Raw genomic sequence first — 26,440 nt, 5'->3', positions numbered from 1 at the left:
GCTAATCTGTTCACTTATAAATAAACTCAAATTTGTAATAGATTCTGATAATTGTTAGAACAAGTTGCTAAGCTAAAGTCTACAACTATTAGCTTGATTAACATTTAGACTTTAAAATTAGACCTTAAAATGAAGATATAGATTAAGATAGAGACCAGAAAATCTGGTCTGTATTTATGTGTGAAATTTTTGACTCACGAAATTGTAATCTTTTTTCGTAAATTTCTTTTTAGTATGAGAACTTACAGTTCTGTTTCAGATTGACATTCTGGATGACTATTATCCTTCAGATTAGCAACATAAAACATTTATTTCCATTTTGAAAAAGGGATTCTTTGGAAGTGGACATTCCTCAGCAAGCTAATGTGGTCTTCAAAAAAGAAGAGGTTAGTCATTTTGTGTATTGGACTACAATGTTTGCTTGTTTAAAGAAAGTTAATGCATGTGGCCCTAAAACAATATATACTTATAGAAAAATTCTGTAAATTGCCACTATTCAAACATAATTGCTGTTAACGTTTTGATGTGTTTTTTCCATTTGTTAGTTTGTCTCTTTTCCCATATTCACATATCTATTTATATATATTTTTAAGAAAATCAGGATCATGCTATATATCTTACTTTTAACTTAAAATTATATTTAATTACTTACTATTTTGCTATGGTATCTGCCTTTGTATAATGTTTTGAATATCACTGATTCTTTCTTTTGGCTAAATTTTTGGAAGTGAAATTTGTCAGAGGAAATGGGAATTTTTAAGGCTTTTAAAATATATTGTCAAATTGCCCTCCAGAAGGGTTATACTTTTACTGAAAGGGTTTGGAAGTCCTTCTTTCTCACATACCTTTGCCAATACTGAGCATTAATCTGAAAAAAAAAAAAAAAAAAAAAATTTATAGCCAAAGAGAGTTCTTGTTTTTAATTGTATGAACTTTTGAAACTTAATTGGCCATTTATATTTACTTTGTAAATTTTTGTTAATGCCTCTTTTTTCTTAAATATTTTTAAATTTTTCATAGTTATTAAGAACTCTAATTCTGAACATCTAAATATTATATACATATGCTAAAAAATTGATTGATACGTTTACAAACTGCCAGTTTGTACTTAAGTTCTTTTACCTGAGTGTATGACAAATACTGGGTTAAGAGTCAGAAGACTTGGATTTTGTTTCTTCTAGTTCTGGGATTAAATAAATGCATCAAGTTCTTCAGGCTCAATTTTCTCATTTGTGGAATAGTCATAAAACCTCACTTCTAACTTACAAAACTTTTTGTAAGAGCAAATATGAAAATACTTTGAAAACTGTAGTATTGTTCAAATATGTGTAGTATGGGGCTAGTATGCTCTACCTTTTCACTAGGTAATGGAAAGAATATGTTCTGAAGCCATTTTTTTTTTCCTAGTAGATAAAGATCCTTAAATGAGAAACTATAATATTTGTTATTGGGAAATAGGTTTATAGAAGAATTAAAATTAATGCTGGTATCCTAGTTATGGATGTCTTAAATTGTTAAAATACAGCTAATTTTGTATAGTGGATAAGTAAGTAAATACTAATGTATTTATATAATGAATACAACAGTGAAAAAGAATGAACTGCTTTTATATGTAACAACATGGATAAATTTCACAAATAATGTTGAACAAAAGAAGCAGTCACAAAAGGAGTACAAACTGTATAGTTCCATTCTATAAATTCAAAAACTGGCAAAATTTATAGGTGGAGATGAAAGTCACAGAACAGTGATTACCTTTGGGGGAGATGGCCTCTGGGTGTGCTGGTAATATTCTGTGTCTTAATTTGTGTGGTGGTTACATAAGTGTGTGCATTTTGTAAAAATTCATCAGTATTATACTTCAGTAAAAAGTTTACCTCAACAATCTCTGTGTATATTTGGAATAAATTCAGTTTGATTGAATTTGATTCCCCTTCCTTTTAGCATCATTATGTTTCTGCAGGGGTAAAAAATTGCTTGCCTTGAATATAATATTGAAAAGAAGATATGTGATATCAAAGAACAGACACACTTAAAGCTCTTTGTTAGCTTTATTCTAGTGTATAGTTACAGTCAGGGATAGTTTACTAAAATAATCTAGTTGCCGTTGGGCATTAGTGAAAGAAATTTTAATGGAATAATCTCAAGTGAAAACAGAATTTGGCACTCTTAAAATACCTGGGGCAGTTAATATTTTTATGTTTATAACTAAAACAGTTTAAATTTTTAGTGGGATTATGTTAGATAAAGTACTTTTCTGAATATTTCTGTGGAATATTCAAAATAGTTTTGTTTGGCTCTGTTTGCAATAAAATTGTATATATTTCCATTTTATATTGAGGTAGGGTTTACTATTACATGTGGACTGTTTCAGATTTCAGTATAATGTAATTGTGAAAAGAGGCAAGCAAGACTTCCTTTTAAAAAAATTTTATTTTTCAATTACAGTTTACATTCAGTGTTATTTTGTATTAGTTTCAGGTGTACAGTGTAGTGATTAGACAATTATATACTGTACAAAGTGTTCCCCCCTATATTTCAGGTATCCACCTGGCACTGTACATAATATTAGAATATTATTGACTGTATTGCCTATGCTGTATTTTACATCCCTGTGACTGTTTTGTAACTACCAATTTGTAGTTCTTAATCCCTTTACCTTTTTCATCTAGTCCTGCAATGCCCCTCCCCTCTGGCAAGTGAGACTTTCAGTTCCTCTTTTTATGCCATCTTTTTCAGTAGTGTACACTGTCTTTTTATATAAAGTATGCTTTGGATACTTTTCATAGTGACTGTGGAGTTAATTTTACTTAATATAAAATCGAAGTTCAAAAGTTTAGCTTCATTTTAATGTCAACAAGTAAAATATTTTTATATTAAAATGCCTTATTATATTTTAGTTATGTTTCTTAAAATTATTTGTAGGGAATGCCAGTGGAATATTTGGTGTTGCATGATGTTGATTTAGTAATATCCCATGTAGAAAATAATACGTACATTGAGGAAACACAAGAAGATGAAGATGATGACATGGATGAAGGTCCAGATATGGGTAATATGTTTTGTGATGCTCACCCCACCCATTCCTGCCCAGCACCCATTAGGTCAGGAAATTTCAATGAATTAACTTTTTCGTAGAATGCATTCACATTCAAGACTATGAAAAAACCTAAAGAAATTTACTTTGAATCACATTTTATTAGAAACAAAATGTAATATTCATATTATTTCTAGACCAGTTTAAATAAGTGCTCTGGACTTGACTAACACGTCATAGTTTCTGAGTCAGGAAGCATCTCAGAGTTATTTAGGATGGGAAGCCAGGCAACGAGAAAGTATTCTAAACAGCATACATCTTTAACTAATAAAATAGTGTGAATTCAAGTTTTTGTAAAGTACCAAATTTTCATATGCTCACCCGGGAAAAGAGCTAAAATATTTTTAATTATACATTTATATGTACATTAAATTCTTTTCAAATGTTTTAGGAATTCAAGATGATGAAGTGGCAGAAAGTGTTTATAGAGATAGGAAGAGACAGCTACCTTTGGAACTCACAGTGGAACTAACAGAAGAGACATTTAACAAGACAGTAATGGCTTCTGACAGCATAGTGCTTTTCTATGCCGGTTGTGAGTATGAATCTTTAGAGGAGATTATATTACATATTAGGACATTTAAAGTAGGCACGTTTTATTTTTGCATTCTGTGTATTACATGTAGTAAGATGACATAGCTTTCTTATGTCCCAGGTAGGCTGCACATAATGAAACATTTACTTCCAGCTGATTCTGGGGTTGTAAAACTCATTATATATATCTGACTTACAAATTGAAGGTTAATGATTAAACTAGATGTTCAGCTTATTAATTTAGAAATATTATTTTGATTCAAACTAGTGATTTTAGTATATTAATAGTTCTTATAGGTTTATAGGAAGTATATTGCTTTTATCTTTAAATATTAGCCCTTCAACTATATTCCTTGCAGTGTGAATACAGAAAATTAGTTGTATTTGGAACCTTCTTAAATGTTTGGAACAAAGAGTTTGTATACTTATTAAGAAATAACAATTTTGGGAAACCCCATAAATCTATATGTTTTTATGTATAAGTATGAATGCTTTGGAGATATGCATGTTGTAATATCTGTTGAATTTTTTTTAAATATAGGGCAAGCAGTATCCATGGCATTTTTGCATTCCTATGTCGATTTGGCAGTTAAATTGAAAGGTATTGTGCTGTGGTGTGCATGCTTACTTTCCTGATTCTGAGCTGTAGCTATTTGTAGAACTGTGTTATGCTAAAGATGAAGAAAACTGCATAAAAATTTCAGGTTATTATGTTTTTGTCTGCAAGGTTAGATTAATTAGCCATGAGCTTCAAAAATGCTTAGAAGCATTCATTTTGATTGTCTTCATAGAACTGTCTTTAGTAGCAAGTACAGAGCCCATGTATTGAGTACTTGTGGCCACACAGTTAATCCATAACCTTTTTGGCTGGATTCAGTCATTCAGCAAGCATTTACTATTAAATATTATTAAATAAATACTAAATACTATGAAATAAACATTTGACAGATAAGACCCAGTATTACAGTCTAATCAGAGAGCCAGGATCTTTTTATTTTAACTATTCTCTGAAACCTGATCCAGTGGTATGAAACTAAGAATCCAAGAAATGGACTTGAACTCATAATGTCTATGCCACCATCCTAGCAAAGACATAGGGAGGCCTGTTAGTGAGAGAGAGAGGTGGGAAGCATCTGCTGGTTGCCACCTGTTGCCTCCCATACGCACCCCGACGGGAGTCGAACCTGCTAGCTAGGTATGTGCCTTGACTGGGAATCAAACCCACAAGCTTTTGGTGTATGGGACGACACTCCAACCAACTGAGCCACCTGGGGCCAGAATATCTGGTTTTTAATAATTGCTGAATAAGTGAGTAACCTAATATGATAGAGCTTCATAAATTTTGGGTTTTTTTTTTTTTAGTGGAAAATGTGTACTGGTGTACAACTTATTTCTATGTTGGAGACTTTGTGAATTCAAGAAATTGATTCCAGAAAATCAACCCTAAATATAACATGTTCTATAGTAATAAAAACATCAGAGATTTTCAAAATCCCTTTTGAACCATTTCTCTAACATTTATTTCTCAACCACATTTGATTTGACTTTTGATTATTTCGTTTCCCAAGTGTGAAGAGGTGATTAAGTCTTTAGTTACTGTGATTCCTGATATATATATATCTTAAAACAAATCGTGTTATTCTCTTTCAGGTTATCCTTTGTAGTTGCAACCTATGGACAGATTTAAGTTTCTTTCTTTCTTTCTTTTTTTTTTTTAGATACTTCAGCCTTATTAGGAAATTATTAGAAGAAAGGAAAAGGAGGGTGGTGAAATATAAACCATAATAAAATAGTAATTGGATCATGTCCCTGAATAATAGAATTATCTCCCCAGCCCATTTGGGTAGTTAACAAGTGAAAATGGAAAAAGAGTCCCTCACTTCTTTATTAATGACCAAATAAAGAGACTACCTGATCCTTCAGTGCAAGGACTCTGAGTTGCATGTGTTTGTAGTATAAAAAAGATTACCAACCCAGGACTTGATTTCCTTTTTTATTTAGTTCATTCTTAACGAGTAACAATTCTTATAGTAATTAGATATCAGGGGGCTTAATGTAGATATGTATTAGTATAGGTAACTATAGTGTTTTGTATCTGTGTTGAAGCCCAAACTATAACTTTGTAAACTAGGAAAATATTGTAATACTTTTGGCATTTAGTCCTGTAACCTTTCACATTGACTACTTGAGGAAAAGTCACTTTTCATCTCTTAATCCAAGGCAATGAAGATTATTTTATACTTAGTCACAAGGTGGCAGCAAATGTCAAGTTTTTATACTTACATAGGATCTGTAGGTAAAAGAATCAGTTTTTCCCCTTTAAATTAAGAACCGTATTTGAAATTACTGCATTGATAAAGTATATGTGATATAATACTGTAGGCATCTTATAATACTAGACTATTCCAATTAAAACATGATTAAATATTGAAATCATTTTATAGGAAAGAAAATAAAAAATTTAAATTGGTAACTAATATAGGTAGCCTTACAATGTTTAATGATATGTATCAATATTCTTTTTTTCAGTTTCAAAGATAACATCAAAATTTCCAACTTGAACGGCAGGGACAATAACATTTTTAGCAGTGGTAGACCTGTTGTGGATGTATATTGAAGGGAAAGAACTGCATTTGTCATAGTACTGTATTCCATACTTGGGTAGCAATATATAACATGATACTCTAGCCCTGCCGGTGAGTCTCGACCTATGAAGTCATAGGTTCGATTCCTGCCCGGGCTCGATGCCCAGTAGAGGGTGTGCAGGAGGCAGTTGACTGATGTTTCTCTCTCATCGATATTTCTATCTCTTCATCTCTCTCCCTTCCTCTTTCTCTAAAATCAGTAAAAACATATTTTAAGAAAAATATGGTACACTGTATTAGCAAGCATCACTAGGTATTTATTGACTAATTAAAATAAGGAATAAGAAAACTTTGTAGAGAAGTCATTTAGCACATATAATTTTAGAAGGAATAAGGATTTATCTTTGTTTATATGTTTATATAATATTCAGGTATTAATATACTTTAGTGTAAAATTTAAAACTTCTTCATGAAGAAATATAAGGTACATTCCACAAACTACTGTAGGGCATATGTAACCAACATTGTACGGTACTAGGCAGAGGAATATAGTGAATAAGACAGATTACACCCTACCTGTATTGTCGAACAGATTGCTAATATTAAATCTAGTGATAAGTTAACCACATCTTTGTTATATAATCTAGAATCACTTAAAATATAAAAATGAATTTTCAGTATTAAAAACTTTTGGTGATAAAATATTAAATTATTGCATTCACAGTTTTAATCAGATGGTTAGGTTACATCCTAAATTATATCCTAAATTGATATACAAAGACTCCTACTTTGATCTAATATAAAGTTTACTTTTATTAGAATTTATTCCTTCCTTTCACAGTTGAATTGTGTGGTACTTATTTTATTTGTTTTTTGATCTCTACCTAATGATTTACATATTTTAGAGAACTTTACAGATATTATTATAGAACAAGTGGGAATTTCTCTTTGGGATTCCACTGTGTGTTTTCTTAGGCTGAAAAGCAATTATAATATTTAGACAAGATGGATACCTGAAGCCTTGGATGAGTTTCATATGTGTCATTTATTCACACCCATATTTAAGGTGTTTCATGTGCAAGGACTGCTGTAGATACTGGAAAATCAATGGTGAGTGAAATAGACACAGTCCCTATTCTCAGGGAGCTCTCTTGGTGGAAACATACAATCAGATAACCACACAAATGAGTATATAATTACATAATGAGATAAAGAAAGGAGCATGGTTCTGTAAGAGCATAGGAACCTGATGTAGATCAGGGTGTCCAAGAAGTGGTCCACATGCAGAGACATGAACGGGTGAGAAAAACCAAACTCAGCAAAGGTTGTTGGTGGTGGGCTGTTAGCAAAACAGGTTTGAGTTTTTAAAAGATACTTCTGGTGTCAGTGTAAAGATATGCCGAATTCAAGGAGATGAATTAGAAGCCTGTTGTAATTACCCAGAAAAAAAGAATGACTAGAGTAGTGGCAGTAAAGAGAAATGGATAGAAAAAAGAGATTTAAATTGTAGGTGGTGCAATTGAAAGGATATGCCGATTGATTTGATTGGACACGGAGGGGTGAGGAGTGGGGAGGCGTGAAAGATGAGACTTTGTTTTCTGAGTTGTACAACAATGGCAGTGTTCACCAATATATTCCGGAAGGAAACCGTATTTGGTTTTAGACATACTGTACTGAGTTTGAGGATGTTTCCACTCAAAACAGAAATAGGTCAGTCGGTAAGAATACATGGGTCTGGAACTTTCAGGTGGAGCCTGGGCCAAAGATGTAAATTTAAGATTCAGTAGATTGGTAATGGTTTTTGAGATTGTCTAGGACAAGAGTGTAGAGCAAGTAGAGAAGGCAGCATAAACTGAGCCTTGAGGAACTACCATTCCTACTGGCAGGAGAACCTGCCAAAGGAACGAAAAGGAGAGCAGGAGAGGTGGGAAAAAGCCACTAGGGGAGGTGTTGCAAAAATCAAGGGAGCCCAGCCTATGTGGCTCAGTGGTTGGGTGTTGACCCATGTACCAAGAGGTCGCCGGTTCGATTTCGGGTGTGTGCCTGGGTTGCCGGCTCGATCCTGGTGAGGGGCGTGCAGGAGGCAGCCAGTCGATGTTCTCTCTCATCAATTTTCTCTCTCTCTCTCTCTCTCCAAAATATCAATAAAAACAAAAACATATTTTAAAAAAATCAAGGGAAGAGAGTGTTCCACAGAAGTGTTTCATGCTGCTGAGGAGGTTAAAATAAGAATGGAATATAAAAATATTGACAATTCCCAACAACAGAGTATTAATATTTATAAAATGTGCATGTTCCTTCTCTTTAGGCACATCCGTTATGCTGCTTACTAGAATAAACTGTGCAGATTGGCCTGATGTGTGTACTAAGCAAAATGTTACTGAATTTCCGGTTGTGAAAATGTACAAGAAAGGCGAGGACCCAGTATCTTATAGTGGTATGTTAGGAACTGAAGATCTCCTAAAATTTATCCAGCTGTAAGTATTTCACCTTCCCTCTAAGAGATTGAAACTTTTAGGTCTATAAAACTTCTAATTACCACACGCCGTTGACAGACTTTGAATGGGTTAAGATGGATATAGAATTGAGATCACAGGATGAGCATTGATGAGTAGAGCGCATTCACATTCCATCACTTTTGGGGAGATAGAAATTTTGTTTAATGAGGGTAATATTTTGCTTGTTTGTTTAGAATAGTATCTGTATTTTGTCAGATGTTTATCTTGAGGCATACAGTCTTTTCTAAGTTCAGTACTTTTATTTTTTTACATTTGAAAAGTATTTTTAAAAACTAATTTTGAATATAGTTATATATTCATTTAGCAACAGGATTTCATGTCCAGTGAACATAACATCTGTCCAAGAAGCAGAAGAATATTTAAGTGGGGAATTATATAAAGATCTAATCTCCTATTCCAATGTGTCAGTATTGGGACTGTTTAGTCCAACCATGCCAACAGGTAAGTAGAATTGAATTTTTAAATTATACAAAACTTAGTTAAAAACTCTTTTTAGTTTGTTTAAAAAAAGAATTACTATCTTTTTAAATTAGAGAACTCAAATTACTATATAAACGATTTTGAAAATATAGAAAAATTCGAAGAAAAATAATCTATAATCTAATTATTTATTAAATTTTAATGTAATTCTGGAATTACAAATAATTAGATTATAGATTTTTATCTTTTTCTTAGGAATCTTTTCTACTTTGGTGTAGCACAAGCTAAAGAACATTTTCATGGATTACTAGTTTCTTATTAGAATCATGATTATAAATAAGCTCTCAGTGCTGCCTACTGGCTGGCTGTGCCACTCTAGTACGTTTGCTTTCCTACAGACGTGCTCACTCTTGTGGAAAGTATGTATCCTTTTTAAAGAAAATAATTTTGTTGTACCTGATGTTAACAGTGTTGATGCTCGCATCCTTAATATAGTGCTGTATGCTAAGGTACAGGCCTTTTGGGTTCAGCATGCCCAGACAGCTAGGTGCTTTCCATCATTTTTGTATTTGAACTACTATGAACCTTTCGTGCAGCAAGCTGAGCTATCGTTTGGCCTACATTCGGCAAGAGTATGTCATTTACATAAGTCCCCTCTGCTCTTTTCTCATTAATCTGCAACTATAAATTCAGACTTGCTTCTTGGTTATCTGATTATTAATATGATCCAGCACATGCTGTTATTTATGAAAATGTATTCAGAAACCTATAGATATAATAGTTTTAATTTTGAGTATCTGTATCCTAACAAATGAGAAAAAGCTGATACACAAATTAATCTAAGTTCAAAAGTTAACAAAAACAGATTATGGAAAATCCGGGAAATAAAAAAGAAGACACAAATCCCTCCTAATTGCAGAACCCTCACACAGATTTTCTAGAGGACCAGAATTTCCAGTCATCTATTATTGTCAATGCTTGTAGGTTCTTTTAGATTCTGTGATTATAATGGGTATATCATTTTACATACCTGCTTCTCTTTCCAGGCTCCATATAGAATAGTTGTCTCCATTTACCCTGCCTTAGGAATAAATTTTAAAAAAGCAACAAATATTTTTCAGTAAATGTGTATGATTAGAATGCTGTACATCTTATAAATTTAGAGTACATTTGTTTAGGGAACCATAGTTGCATTACATCAGTTTACATTTCTGTAGTAATCAAATGTCATAAAAAGAACACAGATTTATTTTAGAACTACTAAGTTATGTAAGGCCTGCACTTAAATATTTATCTTTAATATTAATTAGTAACAAAGTACTCTCATTTATAAATCTGTTCATCAGTTGAGTAGCCACATAATTTTAAAGGTTCCATTTTTTTTTTTTTTTTTTGGTCTTGTCTATGTATTTTTAGCAAAAGAAGATTTCACTGAAGCAGGAAAGTACCTAAAAGGATATGTTATCACTGGAATTTATTCTGAAGAAGATGTTTTGATATTGTAAGTTTATTGGTCTTTTAATTTTAGGGAGGAAGAGGTTTGCAAGATAATGTATTGCCTGTCTTTACACAGTTGATGAAGAAGATAGGGCAGCAATCTAACAATTTTTAATTTCCTCTAGGAAGATATGGGAGGTTCCACCTGGCTAGAAGTTTTAGATACTCTTTTACTTTAGGCTAGTGTCCCCAGGGAGGCAACCTTGGATTCATATTACTTCATCTTCCTGTAAGTTTTTCTCTTTGGGTTCTGTTACCTGCAATTTTGATTCTTTGGAGTTGGCATTTTTTGGCGGGGGGGGATTTTACTCTTGAGTTTTTGATTTGCCACCAAGATGTATATAAAAATCAGTTTTTCCATATTTCTCCCAGAGTTTTAATTGATTCAATTACTGCTAAAATACACTTAATCAGTGCTTTTTAAAGCCACTTAAGTTGCTATATTTGTAGAATTTGGGGCTCCTGTGAACTACCGGACGTTTCAGTTGCTGCAGAATGAAGGACTGAACTGAGAATCTGAGGTGGTCGCATTCTGCATAATGGTTCATTTTCTGATGGAAGTGAAGTTAGGCCCAGTAGTTTGTCTTTCTTACCTTCTGGCTATAATATTCCTAATTGTCATTTCTGAGCTTAAATCTTTCATGATGAACATTGGTGACGTATGCTCTTGATGATCAAACTCCTGTTCTATCCATGAAATCAGTAATTTAAAGAAAATAAAAATGAGTTCCAGATCTTTAGGAAATAGGAGACGTATTCTGACACATGGGCAGTCACCCACTGTCGTCTTCTCTGCTGTCTTTGTGCACTTAACTGTGGCCCAGAGAGCTAGACCAGTCATTTTCAGGTTGTATTTTGTTTATAACCAAGTGGTCAACTAAGAGAGTTTTGCAGATAATCTGAAGATTGGCCTCTCTTCCAGTGCTTATGTTAGTATAATGTTTACACTTTGTTTTAGCATGAGTTCTTTAGTAATTTCACACAAAGCGTTTTTTCCTATTTAATTTAGTGATTTTTTCTTTTACGTTTAGTTAGCAAAAGTAGTGGCAGGAGGAGCAGGTTTGGGCTCTGTTTCAGTGGAGAAAGCACAGACTGTCTGAAGTACCTCAGTGTGACTTCTCTCTCTGCTGTTTATCACTGTCTGAGTCCTGGTTTCCTCTTCTGTGAGAAGGGGGTGACAGTGGCTACTTTATAGGGCTGTTCTGAGGGTTAAATAAAACTTAACTAAAAGCACCTGGTGTACTGCCTGCAAATAGTAGATTTTTAATAAATGTCCATCTCCTTGCTCAGCGGTATGGTGAGCAGTCCAGAAAGTTTGAGAACTGTTCAGTGTGTTCCTAATCCTGTTTAGACATTTTCTTGATTGAGTAAATTTACTAGAGAAAAAAAATCTGGGCAGATTATTATCTTTGCTTTCTTTCAATCTGGGTCATCAAGGCTACAGAAGATAAATTTTTCTGTAAATTGAATTCATTTTTCCCTTGGTAGTAGGGCTTCCCATTTGCTGCCTTCCAGTGTGACCTCTTGGCCTCAATGTTTATGTTTTTGATGACTTGCTGTAGTTTAAAATTGAAATTTTAAAATATATATTTCTCCATAGGTCAAATAAATATACTGCAACTCTTCCAGCCCTGCTGCTTGCCAGACACAACGAAGACAAAGTAGAAAGCATTCCATTAGCTAACACCCATGCACAAGAAATAGTTCAAATAATAACAAACGCATTACTGGAAACATTTGTGAGTATATTTTATAAGGATGTTATTTGAAATAAGGATATCTAATTCAGTTAGAGGTAGTTTATTTTAATATGTGATTTTCCAGCTTTTGTTGGCATAGGGCATGATGTTTGTGAGCTGAGGATTCATTGGGTTCCTCTGTTTTATTGTTGACTCATTATGCATAAAGCTGCTCTAGTCCACTGCCAAAAGTTTCCGTGTCTGGATTATTTTTATTGCTGAGGCTACTGTGGCTGATGGCCAGTTGAAATACTTAATCTAGGCTGAATCTTGGTATAAAGCACATGGATTCTGGAGAGTCAGACTGCTCAGCTTCAAATCCTTGCTTGATTTCTTACTTACAGTGTGTTAACGTCTCAGTGTCTGTTTCCACATGTGTAAAATGTAGGTGATAGTAGCAACTGCAGAGCATTATTGTCAAGACTAAATGAGATTTGTGTTCATTGTTTGGCCCCCTGGTATTTTTTTAAAAATTGATTCCAGAGAGAGAGATGGATGTGAGAGGGAAACATCAATCAGCTGCCTCCCTTACTCATCTCGACCGAGGATCAAACCCACAACCTGGGCATGTGCCCTGACTGGGATTGAACCCACCACCTTTTGATGTATGGGACGATGCTCCATCCAACTGAGCCACACACCTGGCCAGGGCTAGCTGGTATTTTTATTATTTATACAGTTTTAGAACAAAATGCTCACTTATGAAAGGCCTTTTTCAGTGCTTTGTATAACAGCAGAGTCGGGGGCACAAAGCCGTAATTTGTATTTCTTGATTTCAGTTGTTTTGCATTTATATTAAACATAGCTACATTATTATAAATGTATGCTTTGCTACAATATAAAGTGATGTAAAGAGCCCTTTTATCAGCTAGCAATACTGAACAAATATCTTGTTTTTATGTTGTCATGATGATCTAAATGACATTACATTTAAGGCTCAAATAAATTACTGTAGTCTTAATTATAAATCTTTTTGTCACCTTGGTTCTGTTCCCCCCACCATTCTCCCCCAATTAAAGTTACAGGTTATAATTAATCAAATTATTTATATTTTCAGGATGTAGTTTTCTAAATTATTTACTAAAGTAACAATTTTGTATATAATAATATGTTGTTAAATATTTCTTTAGCAAATGCATAGTGTAATATTGTTGGAATTATTATAAGCCTTTAACTACTTTTTTCCAGACAATACAGAAAACTATAAAGAAGAAAATTAGAATCAAACTCTTTAACCAAGTTTAAATTGGAGGATATATTATCCCAAACTTTAAAAAAATTCCATGTGTATATATGTGTTTGTCTTTTTATATATTAAGGGATATTTTCATCAAGTAATAAAGATAGACATACTGGTTTTTTAATATCTGCATAATATTCTGTTGTACATTAGTTTTCCGTTGGTGAATATTTAAGTCGTCTTTAGTTTGTTTTGTTTTACTCAGGGACCATCTTTACAGATAATATTTTGGTGTTTCCATGATTTTATAGAGTTTAAATTGCTGTTCCAAAGGGTAGGCCCACTTTTAAGGCTTCTGATACTTATTCCTGTTTTGCCCAACAGAAGATTTGTATCAATTTACTCCGTATTGCCTAACTGATAGATAAAAATGCGTATCAATTTTTCTTCTTCTTTAAGATTACAGTCTTTAAGGCTGAGAAACTTGGGGCAAACTTAACTATCAAAGTCCGTTTATAGTTTAGGCAAACTAGATAAGCGTTGTGGCAGTGTTCCAGTTTGCAGTGTTTTGGTTTGCAGTGTTCTGCTAAATACTGAACAGCTGTAATAAAAATTATTTTGCTTTTAGTTTATGAAAAAACCCTCAAGTGGTTGTTAAATTTCCTGAAGTTCCTCTGTGTTGGAGGGTTAAGTCCGGAGTACGCGGTGATTTGAACATTATTCTCTATTGTTTAACAGCCAGAAATCACTGTGGGAAACCTTCCCACGTACTTAAGGCTTCAGAAACCATTATTGATTTTATTCAGTGATGGCAGCATAAACCCTCAGTATCAAAAGGCAATATTGACACTGGCAAAAGGGAAACACTTGGATTCAGTTATCCCTTGCTGGTTAAATCTGTAAGTATGTTTTTATCTTTTAATATGTAAAAGGTAAAGTATAATTATTATATTTTCATTAGGAAATGAAGCTCTCTAACTCTACCTTTGGAGTTAGTATTTTGGGACCAATGTATGTCATCATCATATTTTAGTAACTAAACTCTCTCAGATGCTCTAAAATGACTTTTTAGATCGAATTCTATTCTACAATAACTTTTTTCTGTGTGTTTTTTCTAGCCTTATTGAGGAATAATTGACAAATAAAACTGTAAGATATTTAAAGTTACGTTGTGATGATTTGATATATGTACACATTGTGAAAGGATTCCTCCATCTAGTTAATTAACACATCCATCACCTCACCTATTTACACACACACACGTACACACACACACATACACACACACATACACACACACACACACACGCTTGCGCATTTGGGGGTGGTTAAGAACATTTAAGTTCTACTCTTCTAGCAGATTTCAATTATACAATATAGTGTTATCAATTATAGTCACCATGTTATACATTAGACCATCAGACCTTATTACAACTGAACGCGTTTGTACCCTTTTACCAACCTCTCCCTACTTTCCCAACCCCCAATCCCTGGCAACCACTTTTCTATTTTTTCTAGGAGTTTGACTTTTTTTTTAGACTTAGTGTGTAAGTGATACTGTGCAGTATTTGTCTTTGACTTATTTCACTTAGCTTAATGTCCTTAAGGTCCATCCATGTTGTAGCAAATGGCAGGATTTCCTCCTTTCTCATAGCTGAATAACATTACATTTTGTTTATTCATTCATAATGCTGCAATGAATATGGAACTGCAGATACCTCTTTGGTATCCTGTTTTTACTTTTTTTGGATACATACCCAGAACTGGGATTGCTGGATCATATGATAGTTCTATTTTTAATTATTTGAGGCTCCTTCACACTGTTTGCCATTGCACCAATTTACATTCCTACCAACACTGCACAAGAGCTCCCTTTTCTCTGTATCCCCACCAACACTTGTTACCGCTTATCTTTTTGATGATAGCCATTCTAACAGGTGGAAGGTGATAGCTCATTATGGTTTCGATTTGCATTTCCCTGATGATTAGTGATGTTGAGCACTTTTTAAGTACCTTTTGGCCTTTGTATGTCTTCTTTGCAAAAGTGTTTAATCAATTCTTCTGCCCATTGTTAAGTTGGATTTTTTGTTGTTGTTGAGTTGTATGAGTTCTCTAGTTATCTTGGATTTTTATCCTTTATCCGATGTGATTTGCAAATATTTTCTCCTATTCTGAAGGTTGCCTTTTCGTTTTCTTGGTTTCCTTTGCCATGCAGAAGATTTTTAGTTTGATGTAGTCCCACTTGTTTATTTTTAAAGTAATACTTTTTCTGATTTAAAGAGTAATTGATGTTCATTGAGAAGATTTTGGCAAATACAGAAAAATAAACATTGTGGTATTTTGGCATTTTTCTTCAGTTTCTTTTTTTGTACTTCTCTATTTTTGAAATGCAGCCTAAATGTTACAGAAAGTTTTCAGTGCAATTCACAAACGTTATTTCCTGGTATGTGTTCTAGATATATGGATTGTGTTGCATTAAATGTCTATGAATATAGTTCACATAGGTACACACTGTGCATTCTTCATATTCATCAGATGAAATACATTTTATTTTTAACTCACTTGAAACTTACACAAATGGGGCAGTGTACATTTTTGCTTTTGAAGAGTTCTCTAACAGTACAACCTACTGATTGAGACAGAATTTTTTCAGGTATTATCCTTGTAGGTATCTCAGAGTAAAATAGTATTTTCCATAATGTAGAATATGCTGTATTAGGAAAACTAGGTATCTTAAACCATGGTATCCTTGAACATAATTTAAAAAATCTCTTTAGTTTGAAGTTAATCTTTTCTCCCTTTCCCCCAAGGAAGACAATTTTATTTGGAAAAGTATTTTTAAAAAGTATTATAAGTATCTTGTGATTTTATAGTTTGTAACCATTTAATTTTTGAACTGACATGTGAGCAGATACTTAGTTAAACTTGGAAGGAACCTATTGATTATGTTAAGCTAAAATTGTCAAGCCTTTGGACTATGCCTGTTTTTCTTTAGTACTCTCATTGGTTGCCTTTTTTCCTCCTAAGAGAAACACAGTGCCTCATGTTAAAAGAAACTTTTTAATGCTCTGATTACTAATAACATACTTATAGACCGCATGGTTTTTAGGACATCTTTTCATAAAATAAACGTACTGGTTTGATACTATATTTAAAGGTGAATATTCTACAAATGGTTATTTTCTTTATTTTGTTATAGAAAGAAATATTAATTAGCATGTTAAATTACTCTCGTTCGTAGAGAGAATACTCCTGTGGGGAGAGAAATCTTGAAGGCATATTTTGGAGCTTTACCTCCCCTTCCTGTTCTTGTTGTGGTGAATCTGCATTCCGGTGGCCAAGTATTTGCATTTCCTTCAGACCAGGCTGTAACTGAACAAAACCTTTTATTGTGGCTTAAGAAATTAGAAGCAGGACTAGAAAACCATATCAGTAAGTTTTCTCTTTTGTTTAATACACACCATTATGTATTTTGTTTCATAGATTTTAAAACGTGAATGATAGCTAAGGAATGCTAGAGTTAGTCGAATTGTAATGTTTATAAGTATCCTGAATAGTAATATGCTGATAGCATGGGACAGTCTCCTGTGTGGTAGGTATTATTACCCACAGAAAATAAGTACCACTGTATTAAATTTAATAAGAATAGCTAATGTTTATTGAATGCTTGCTAGGTGCTAGCACATTGCTAAGTTATTCACATGTATTATTTCATTTAATTCTCACAGTTTTCACAAGAGTTGTATGAAGTATTATTACCTGCAGAAGAGTTAAATAACTAATTGAAAGTCATATAATTAACTAGTGAATGAGGAAGCTTGGATTCCAACCTGGATCTTTTTTATTCCAGAGCCAGAATTTTGAACCACAAGAAAATAGTTCTTGGCTTAGGATTTATGATGCTGGCTTATGACATACTATAGTTTCTACTTTTCTAAAATATGTAAATTTATACTTGTAGTGTAGATGCATATGTTAATTTATATACAGTTATGGCAACAGCAGGCCTGTTGCTATAATTTAAATAAGTTAACATGTAATGACCTAGATTATTAGTATATTGAGGAAATAGTGTGAAATTTGATGTAATGAAAGGTCTCCTAAGGTACTGACCAAGGATTTTGTTATCGGGTACTAGATAAACTATATTATAATAATATTTTGACACTGATCCATGATAGAATCCTGAAAAAAGGGGTATGTATGTATATGTGAATATATATGTATATGCACACATACAGTTCTGGTGTACAAACTCCATTCAGTGTTTTGTTTTATTGTCTCTCAGCCAGCATGAATGGTGTGAGTATACCATTATGCATATTTGTGTATATTTAATCAGATACTTGGAATTTATTTTAAATGTCAGTCATTGTAGCACACCTGCCCTTTCCGGATGGTGTGCTTCATTTCTGTTAAATTAGGCAGTTTAACAGAAACCAAATTATTATGTTTAAGTAGCCTATCGATGGTATTTTTATATTGAAATATAATTCACATACCATAAAATTCCCCCTTTTAAAGCCTACAATTCAGTGGTATTTAGTATATTCACAAGGCTATACAACCATTACTATTAATTGAATTCTATAATATTGTCATTGCCCCCAAAAGAAATCCCATATCCATTAGCAGTCACTCCCCAGACTTCCCTCCTTCCGTCCCCTGACAACCACTAATTTGTCTTTATAGATTTGCCTAATCTGGATTTTTCATATAACTAGAATCACTTAGCATAGGTTTTCAAAGATCATACATGTTATTGCATAAATCAGTAGTTCATTCCTTTTTATGGATGAATAATATTCCATTGTATGGATATACCACATTTTGTTTCTCCACTCATCAGCTGGTGAGTATTTGGGTTGTCTCCACTTTTGGGCTGTTATGAATGATGCTGCTCTGAATACTGATGGACATGTTTTGTCTTTGTCCAATGCTCAGGTGTCTTATGGCAGTACTACACTGTCTTCAATACTATAGCTTTGTAGTAGGTTTTAAATTGGGAAATTTGATTCCTCTAACTTTGTTCTTCATTTCCACCATTATTTTGGCTATTCTGGGTAGTTTTAGATGATATTATTTTTAAGTCATAATTTTCTGAGATAGTTTTAGTTTTAATATTTTCCTAGGAAATGTGAAAAGTTAATTGATTAAATTGACTATTTTGTTTAAGTCATAAACTAGAAGGAGGCCTTTTTGTAGTTGTCACTGATCTCTGACTTCTTTGTAGCCACACGGTATAGGGGTCCTTTCACTTGTAGCTCCTGAGCTCTCCAGATAGTCTGTGTTCACTTCTCTTTCTGTATTGCTGTTTTATAGAATCAGAGGAGTGTTATCATTTTGTAGCTGCTGTAACACTAAGGCCCCATGGACTCTGACTAGGTCAGATAGGATTATATGTAGCTAAGGTCAGGGTACCTTTCAAATGGAATTGCTTAAGAAAAAAAAAAGTGGTGATATTTAAAGACACACAAACCTGAGCTTATGATCCATCTTCCTTAATTACTAACTGTGTGTCTCTAGGCCAGTCTTTCTTTGTTTCCTCCTCTACAGCTGCAAAATGAGATTAGTTCCTACTCTGACTACTTCACATATTTATTTTAAAAAATCAAATAAAATTATGTATGCAAAGGCACTTTGTAAAGTATAATATCTAAAATATCATCATAATTTATATAAAGATCCTTTCCTATAAGGAGCAAAGTGGGGGGGGCGCGTTGATTCCTCAACTCAAACTGTTACCAAGAGGAAAGAATCAGGTTTATTCTTCTGAGTTTCCTGAGAGACTGGTATATCTTCCATTGCAATTTTTTTTTTTTTTTAAATCCTCACCCAAGGACGTGCTTAGAGAGAGGAGGGGGGCAGGGAGAGAGAGAGAGGGAAACAGTGATGTGAGATAGAAACATCTATTGGCTGCCTTCTGCAAGCGCCCTGACCAGGGATTGAACCTGCAACTCAGGTATGGGCCCTGATGGGGAATTGAACCGGCAACCTCTTGGTGCACAGGATGACACTCAGCTGAGCCACTCTGGCCAGGCATTCCATTGCAGTTTGGATGAATGCCTTTGCCAACTCACTCTTTGAAAGGTTTCCATTATTTCTTTGTATCACTGCTCCTCTTCTTGTTATTCCTAAGGCCTCTGCAGGGAGGAAGCAAAGCGAGCAGCACTTGCCTGCACTGGGTCCTGTCTTCTGTGCTGGCAGTGCTGCTCTCACCACTCTGAGATGGCATCTGAGATGAGGTCTTGCAGCTCCTCTTGAAATAGCCTGCCTTTGTAACGGTGCCACAGGTGTCTGCCTCACCTTGCTTTCTGCACATCTTAATTTTTGTGAAATTGTGACCACTAGCTACTTTTACTTGAGATTTACACTTTGGTCAAGCTCTCTGACCTTTTTAGGTCTTGGTTTTCTCATCTATAAAACTGAGATAATAATTGTACTTACCTCATGGGGTTGTAAGGTTAAAATGGATAATGCCTTGTATATAGTAAAGGCTCAGTAAATGTTAGCTATTATTATCATTACTAATCTGATAATGTATCTGTTACCCTACATAACAAGAGCACAGTTTTATTTGCAATGGAAAGCATTAAGACCTTTGTAGTATTCTCTCAACAAATAGCAGAATTGTGATACCCAATTTTAGGCATTTTGTCATCATCTTAGACCACTGTGCTGCACTGTTTACTTTTAAAAATACTGTTAAGTATGTGCTATGCTTCAAGTTGAATTTTTCTTAAAGATACTTAATATCTTTACTAAAGATACTTTATTTGCATATTACAAACTACAGTTATTCTTACCTCCTATTCATTATGTTCAAGAAAATATAATATTTGTTTGTCACTTTTGTATCTGCTAACCTGGCTACAGTAATTTTGAAACATCAATTACAGGGTAGCCTAAATTTAATATCCTGCTGATGTTCCAGGTACAAGGAGTTTATATAATTAATTCTGAGTGAAGAAATTATGTATCAATGAGTATATATATATATATATATATATATATATATATACTTAATTTGTGCAGATTTTTGTTTGAGCTTTAATCCACTCTAGGAAATTAGAATTAAAATGAATTTTCTAAGCATTTTAAAGACATTTGATTTATGAGAGATGCTTAAGCTTGTATTTTATAGACTTTTTTCACGTAACAGCTCATTTTTTTCATGTAACATTCTTTCACTGAAATTTATTTTAAAAGGTTTACTTGGCATATTTCCTTATATAGTTTCTTTCTCAAAATAGTATTTTAAATGGGCAACTAAATTCTAAAAGTGTTTTGTAGAATCTGTCTACTAAATGGAGAAAAGTTAGCTATTTTATCTCATACATATCTTATCATATAAATTACCATGATAGCAAACTTAATGACCAATGGTTTAAATGGAAGGAGACTTGACTTGGGGTGGTAAACATACAGTACAATATACAGATGATATATTGTAGAATTATATACCTGAAATCTATATAATTTTATTAACCAATGTCACTCCAATAAATTGAATTAAAAAATAATGTTAAGATTCATTACTTATGAAGCCCATCTAAGAAATTATTCAATCCCTGTCTATTTATAGTACAGTTGATTCCATAGCAATTTTAAATTATCCCTGTCTATAATTATTTTTATACAATGAACTTGTTTTCATAAAGTGTGTGCAGAGGATGTTAAAGCCTAAAAAAAAAAAACCACCAGAAAGTGCTTTAAAATATTAGGAAATACTTGTCTAGGTAGTAAGTAAATATGTATGTGCCAAAAGTGTGTTTTGGAATGATTCATAAGAACAGTTCCATAAGAAACGGTTCCAATTCTTTGGGATAAAGACAGCAGCAGGGAGGGAAGCAGGAAATGTTTTTATTTTAACTTGTACATGTTTGTGTGGTAATCTCATAAACATACTGCTATTTTCTAAAACCTCAACAGGATTAACTGGCCAAGAGATTAGATATTTGCAATATGATAGCTTGCAAATGTAAAAAATAAAGATGGCTAGTAATGAGGAATGTATCTAGTTTCTTAAACAATGTAGTAAAAAGGTAGTTTTGCTTAGGTAAGTAGAACTGATAAAGTCCTCACTTTTACAAACATATCTTTCAGAATAAAACATTTTCTAGTATATTTATGTGATGAGTTTTTTGATCTGTTTGTTCATCTTTATCCTTGATTGTATCTTTTTTCCTAGCAATTTTACCTGCTCAGGAATGGAAACCTCCTCTTCCCGCTTACAATTTTCTACAAATGATGGATGCTGCAGCATCTCAGTATCCCACTAGGAAAGGTCCTGAGTGTATGAAAGAAACTAATATTCAGGAGAATGATGAAGAACAACATGAAGATAAATCAGCAGTAAGAAAAGAACCAATTGAAACATTGAGAATAAAGCACTGGAATAGAAATAATGTGTTTAAAGCAGAAAAATCAGTTAGGCATGATAAAGAGTTATGATGCTCAGAAGTGAGCTAATTTAATAGGGTTGTGGAAAGCTTTCCAAGGTCTTTCTGGCTTATTTGATAGACTTAAGAATTTATTTCATTAAAAAATAATACTAAATTATTTCAAGTTTCTAGACCAGTGCTATTCATCAGAAATATAATGTGAGCCATATATGAAATTTAGAATTTTCTAATAGCCACAGTAAAGAAAGTAAAAACAAGCAGGTGAAATTAATTTTAATAATATATTTCACTGAGTAAGCATACCCAAAATAGTTCCGTTAACTTAAAAATATTTTTTACTTTTTTTTTTTTATATCAAGTGCATATTGTATACGTATTGCACAGCTCACTTTGGAGTAGCCACATTTCTGGTGCTCAGTAGCAACATGTGACTGGTAACTACCGTATGGGACAGCTCAGCTCTAGACAAAATCTGGTATAATTAATTTAACTTGGTTCTAGCCTGATATATTTTGAACTGAAATATAAATGTAAGTCTGATTTAATCACAGTTGACTCCACAGTGGGGTCATGCAGCTGGCAATTGTATTTGTTTTGTTGTCATGATGTTAAAACTAATGTTTCTTAACTTGGGAGCAGTTCTGCCCCCCAGGGGGCTTTTGGCATCAAGAGTTATTTTTTTAAAAATATATATATTTTTATTGACATCAGAGAGAGGAAGGAAGAGGGAGGGAAAGGGAGAGATAGAAACGTCAATGATAAGAGTCATTGACCGGCTGCCTCCTGCACGATCCCCTTGCTGAGGACCGAGCCCGCAGCCCGAGCATGTGCCCTGACCGGGAACTGAACTGTAATCTCCTGGATCCTAGGTGAGTGCTCAGCCACTGAGCCACACCGGCCGTGCAAGAGTCATTTTTGATTAGGTGTATTACTGGCATCCTGTGGGTAGAAGCCAGGGATGCTACTAAACACCCTATAATACATTGGACAGCCTCCCGCAACAAAGAATTATCCTGCCCTAATGTCTAGTGCCAAGGTTGAGTAACCCTGTTAAACTGACTGTGGCAGAGTGGGCTCCCTGAACTTTCTGGTCACTGTGTTTGAAAAAATGTTGGATATTAAATATTAGGTGGTCTTATCCTGATTATTATCTGGACATAACTTATGTTTTCTTATAAATTCTTTTTATAATATTTTTAAAAAGTAATGACATAACCCTAAAAAGGACCCAGAGTGAGATATATTATATATATCACACTGTAACATATATTGTGTTAGGAATATTATATATTCTATTTATAGAGAGGCATATTATTTAATAGAATATATGACAATTCTTATATATAATTCTCATATATATAAAATATATATGTAAAAGAGAACCTTAAAACTTCCTTTTATTTCCTTTTATTTCTGCTAAATTTTATATTGAATTGGAATTAACATTCTGTCATTCTCCTCAAATAAAAAAAAGGCTCCCTTATCTGAACCCTGTGTGAAGTCTACCCTTTTAAGCTGTGGACAAATCAAGTGGTCTCCCTGTGATATTGGGCCTCTTTTATATAACAAGAGGGTGAGATTAACCAAAAAAATTATTTTTCATCCCAACCTGTCTGGCTTATCTGTTTGTAGCAGTAGTTTGTGCCATTTTTGCTCTGTGCATTTTTTGAGACATTTGTTGAGCCCATCCTATTTGGTACTCCACTGTATTTCTCATTGTAATATCTACTTGGTATATCTTGTGCTTGAAATTTTCTCCACATGTGGTTTGCTTAGTACAAATGACTGGAATTTAAAAAATCATAAACAGCTAAATTTCAATAAATGCATATATTTCATTGTAACATAGGCCATTTGCTACTCTCAGTACCACCTCCTCAGTTTTCTCCTGTAGCATGTAATGTTTATTATTTCAGTTCATTCTCATTTGTTTTAATTTCTAACATGGGAGATATGAGAGTGAACTCTAAATATAGTTTATAATAATAAAACATTGTCAGCCTAACCATTAGAAAATGCTAATTAACTACAAGCACAAAGAAACATGAAGTTAATTAGTCATTGTATCAGAGCCAACAATTTTGACTGTTATTAATACATGTTCTTTTAACAATTTTAAGAAAAGTATCTGGATTTCAGGTTACTTTCAAAAGCTTTCTGTGGCCTCAGCCACACCCTCTATTGGACTGCATACCCTGTGTCCGATGGTTTTCTTTGGTTGTAAGCAACACAAATTCAACCCTCGTTAACTTAAGCAAAGTGGAATATGGTCAGTCATCCCTTGGTGTCCAAGAGGGATTGGTTCTAAGATCCCTCCTGTTGGATACCAAAATCCGGGGATGCTCAAGTCCCATATATAAAATGGCATAGCATATAAATTATATTTGCATATAGGCTACAGTTGGGTGTGCCCACACACACTTCACTCGCGTGGATTCAGCATAGAGCTCAGCGTGTGACAAATACAAGTTTTGTTTTTAGGAACTTTCTGGGGTTTAAAAAATATATATTTTTGATCCATAGTTGGTTGACCCTATGGATGCAAAACCCGTGGATACAGAGCGCTGACTATATTGGGTAATTCACAGAAGAAAAATTAAACACAGATAGGTATTAAGAAAAGATAGGAACCAAGGATCTGTGTAGCAGGAACTAACAGCTCAGTGTTGAATTTGTTCCAAATGTTTTTCTAATCTTTCGTGAGGAAGTTGGTTAGGGGAAGAGTAAGCAGACTTCCACAGTGTAGAAGAGGTAAATTTCACAAAAGAAATCTAGATTCTGTTTACCAGACAAAGTGAGTGTGAGCGTGGAGGGGAGGAAAATGTGTGACAGTGGAGAGGATGTCCTCACACCACTGTGTTCTTCCATCTGCCCTTAGTATCCTTTTCAGGTCTTTCTGACGCATCCTCCTGCCCATTTCTGAGAGCTTCAAGGGCCCTCTCTCTACTCCCAAGTGGTTGTAGTTTTCCTGTATGTCCCTTGATCCTCTATAGGACTTGTTGGCCAGTGCATATGTACATTTTGCATAATATATCTTCCCATAAGTCACTCTCTCCCGCCTCACCTGCTGGAAGGTAAACATCCTTGGTCCATTGCCTCCAGCCCTTTTGTTGAAATTTTCCATGGGCTGTTTTTCCAAAATTCCTGGAGTTCATTCCCCAAGCTATGCTTCTTTTAAAAATGAATTAAACATGTTTATATGCTGAACAAGAAGGGTTTGCAGATCAGTACGTGCCTATCTTTGGTAATAGAAAGTAGTCAAATAGGTATACTTTGGGAGCTTGCTTCTGCTTAAGATGTAGAAAGCTGCAAGCAAATGTTACTCTCATTCTAACAACAAGAAAAAAAAAAAATCACAAGTTTTCTTATACCCATCAGAGAAAGCAGCCAAAAGAATTGAATTCCAGAGTGACAAGCCGTTTCAAGGAAAGACAGGATATATGAACTGCTTCACTTTTGGCAGAGAATTGGAGGCTGCCAGTAAAGCAAGTACGGAAAAATTATCAAGAATTTGGAAGAGTTTAAAATTTTGCCCTACCTGCAAGTTATGTTAGCTTGCCACAGTTTCCTGAATCAGAGAACTTGAGTACTCACTGTAATAGCATTCCTCAGTGTCAGTATTTGTGTGGGTTCCCTGACTTCAATCCTACAGTGGGTTGCATGGTAGGGGAGGAACCCTGAGCTCAGGAAACCTAAATGTTTGATAATGGGTATTAAGCATGCCTGCCGTTTGCTCTGGAGGGAGACATACTTACTAGAGTGCAGAGTAATGAAACATGCCTCTCTTCTAGAGAGAGATGGTGTTTTCCCAGGCTGAAAAGATAGTCCAGAACAAGGCAGTCAGTGTCTGTTCACAGATCATGCCAGGAGCACAAGAGACCCAGGAAGAATAGTCTCCAAACAGAAATCACCTAAAGTTTTAAATAATTCTTTAAAAGCCAAGTGTGGACTAAAATACTAGCTTAGAATAACTGGGAGCCCTGACTTGACATTAATTCATGTTCACTCAGACTTCCTATCCACCAGCATCCACGGGGTGCTAATGACTGATTGGAGCAGGAGCCTGCAGGGAAGAGATCCCTCAGTGACACAGACATGCGGGTAGTGGTTGATAGAATGATATTGGGTGGCAGATATGAAATACTGGCTATTTCCTCAGACCTTCCTCTTGTATGAGTGAAAGCTGTTAGCCACTATAGAAGAGAGAGCAAAGGTCCACTGCCTCTGGGAGAGAGGTAAATGTAAAAATCTTTTATCCCTGGGGAGAGTCAGAAAACTTTGGGCCAGGATCCTGCACGAATCTGCTGTTACTGGGAGAAGTGCAGGAGTATTTCTCCTGTTCAAAACCTGTGAGAAATGGCCATGTTTCGCTGCCATGGGGGAGGAGTTAGAAATTCTGAGACGGCCTGGCCTTGGGCCCCAGGTGCACAGCCCTCTGTCTGAGAACTCACCAAGAGAACCAAG

The 26,440-nt window shown here is 34.3% G+C and overlaps 1 protein-coding gene across 2 annotated transcripts in view; it reads left to right on the top strand.

Annotated features, from left to right (window-relative positions):
• Positions 1 to 22,117, top strand: part of TXNDC16 (thioredoxin domain containing 16) — a 65,362-nt gene extending 43,245 nt beyond the window's left edge. The window contains exons 10-20 of one of the 2 annotated variants that reach the window (XM_081129439.1): positions 329 to 386; positions 2,926 to 3,052; positions 3,489 to 3,632; positions 4,173 to 4,232; positions 8,525 to 8,693; positions 9,040 to 9,176; positions 10,572 to 10,656; positions 12,253 to 12,391; positions 14,310 to 14,470; positions 16,813 to 17,003; positions 21,763 to 22,117. In XM_081129439.1, coding sequence (XP_080985565.1) covers positions 329 to 386; positions 2,926 to 3,052; positions 3,489 to 3,632; positions 4,173 to 4,232; positions 8,525 to 8,693; positions 9,040 to 9,176; positions 10,572 to 10,656; positions 12,253 to 12,391; positions 14,310 to 14,470; positions 16,813 to 17,003; positions 21,763 to 22,025 — 1,534 coding nt within the window. In that variant the 3' untranslated portion in view covers positions 22,026 to 22,117. The remainder of the gene's footprint in view (positions 1 to 328; positions 387 to 2,925; positions 3,053 to 3,488; positions 3,633 to 4,172; positions 4,233 to 8,524; positions 8,694 to 9,039; positions 9,177 to 10,571; positions 10,657 to 12,252; positions 12,392 to 14,309; positions 14,471 to 16,812; positions 17,004 to 21,762) is intronic. The other variant, XR_013998251.1, reaches the window with a different exon arrangement.
• Positions 22,118 to 26,440: the final 4,323 nt, after the last annotated feature.

This window comes from Miniopterus schreibersii (genome assembly GCF_964146895.1).
Source record: "Miniopterus schreibersii genome assembly, chromosome: 1".
Classification (NCBI taxonomy): Eukaryota; Metazoa; Chordata; class Mammalia; order Chiroptera; family Miniopteridae; genus Miniopterus; species Miniopterus schreibersii.
Note: the sequence above shows the minus strand (reverse complement) of the source record. Positions and strands in the feature narration are given on the sequence as shown.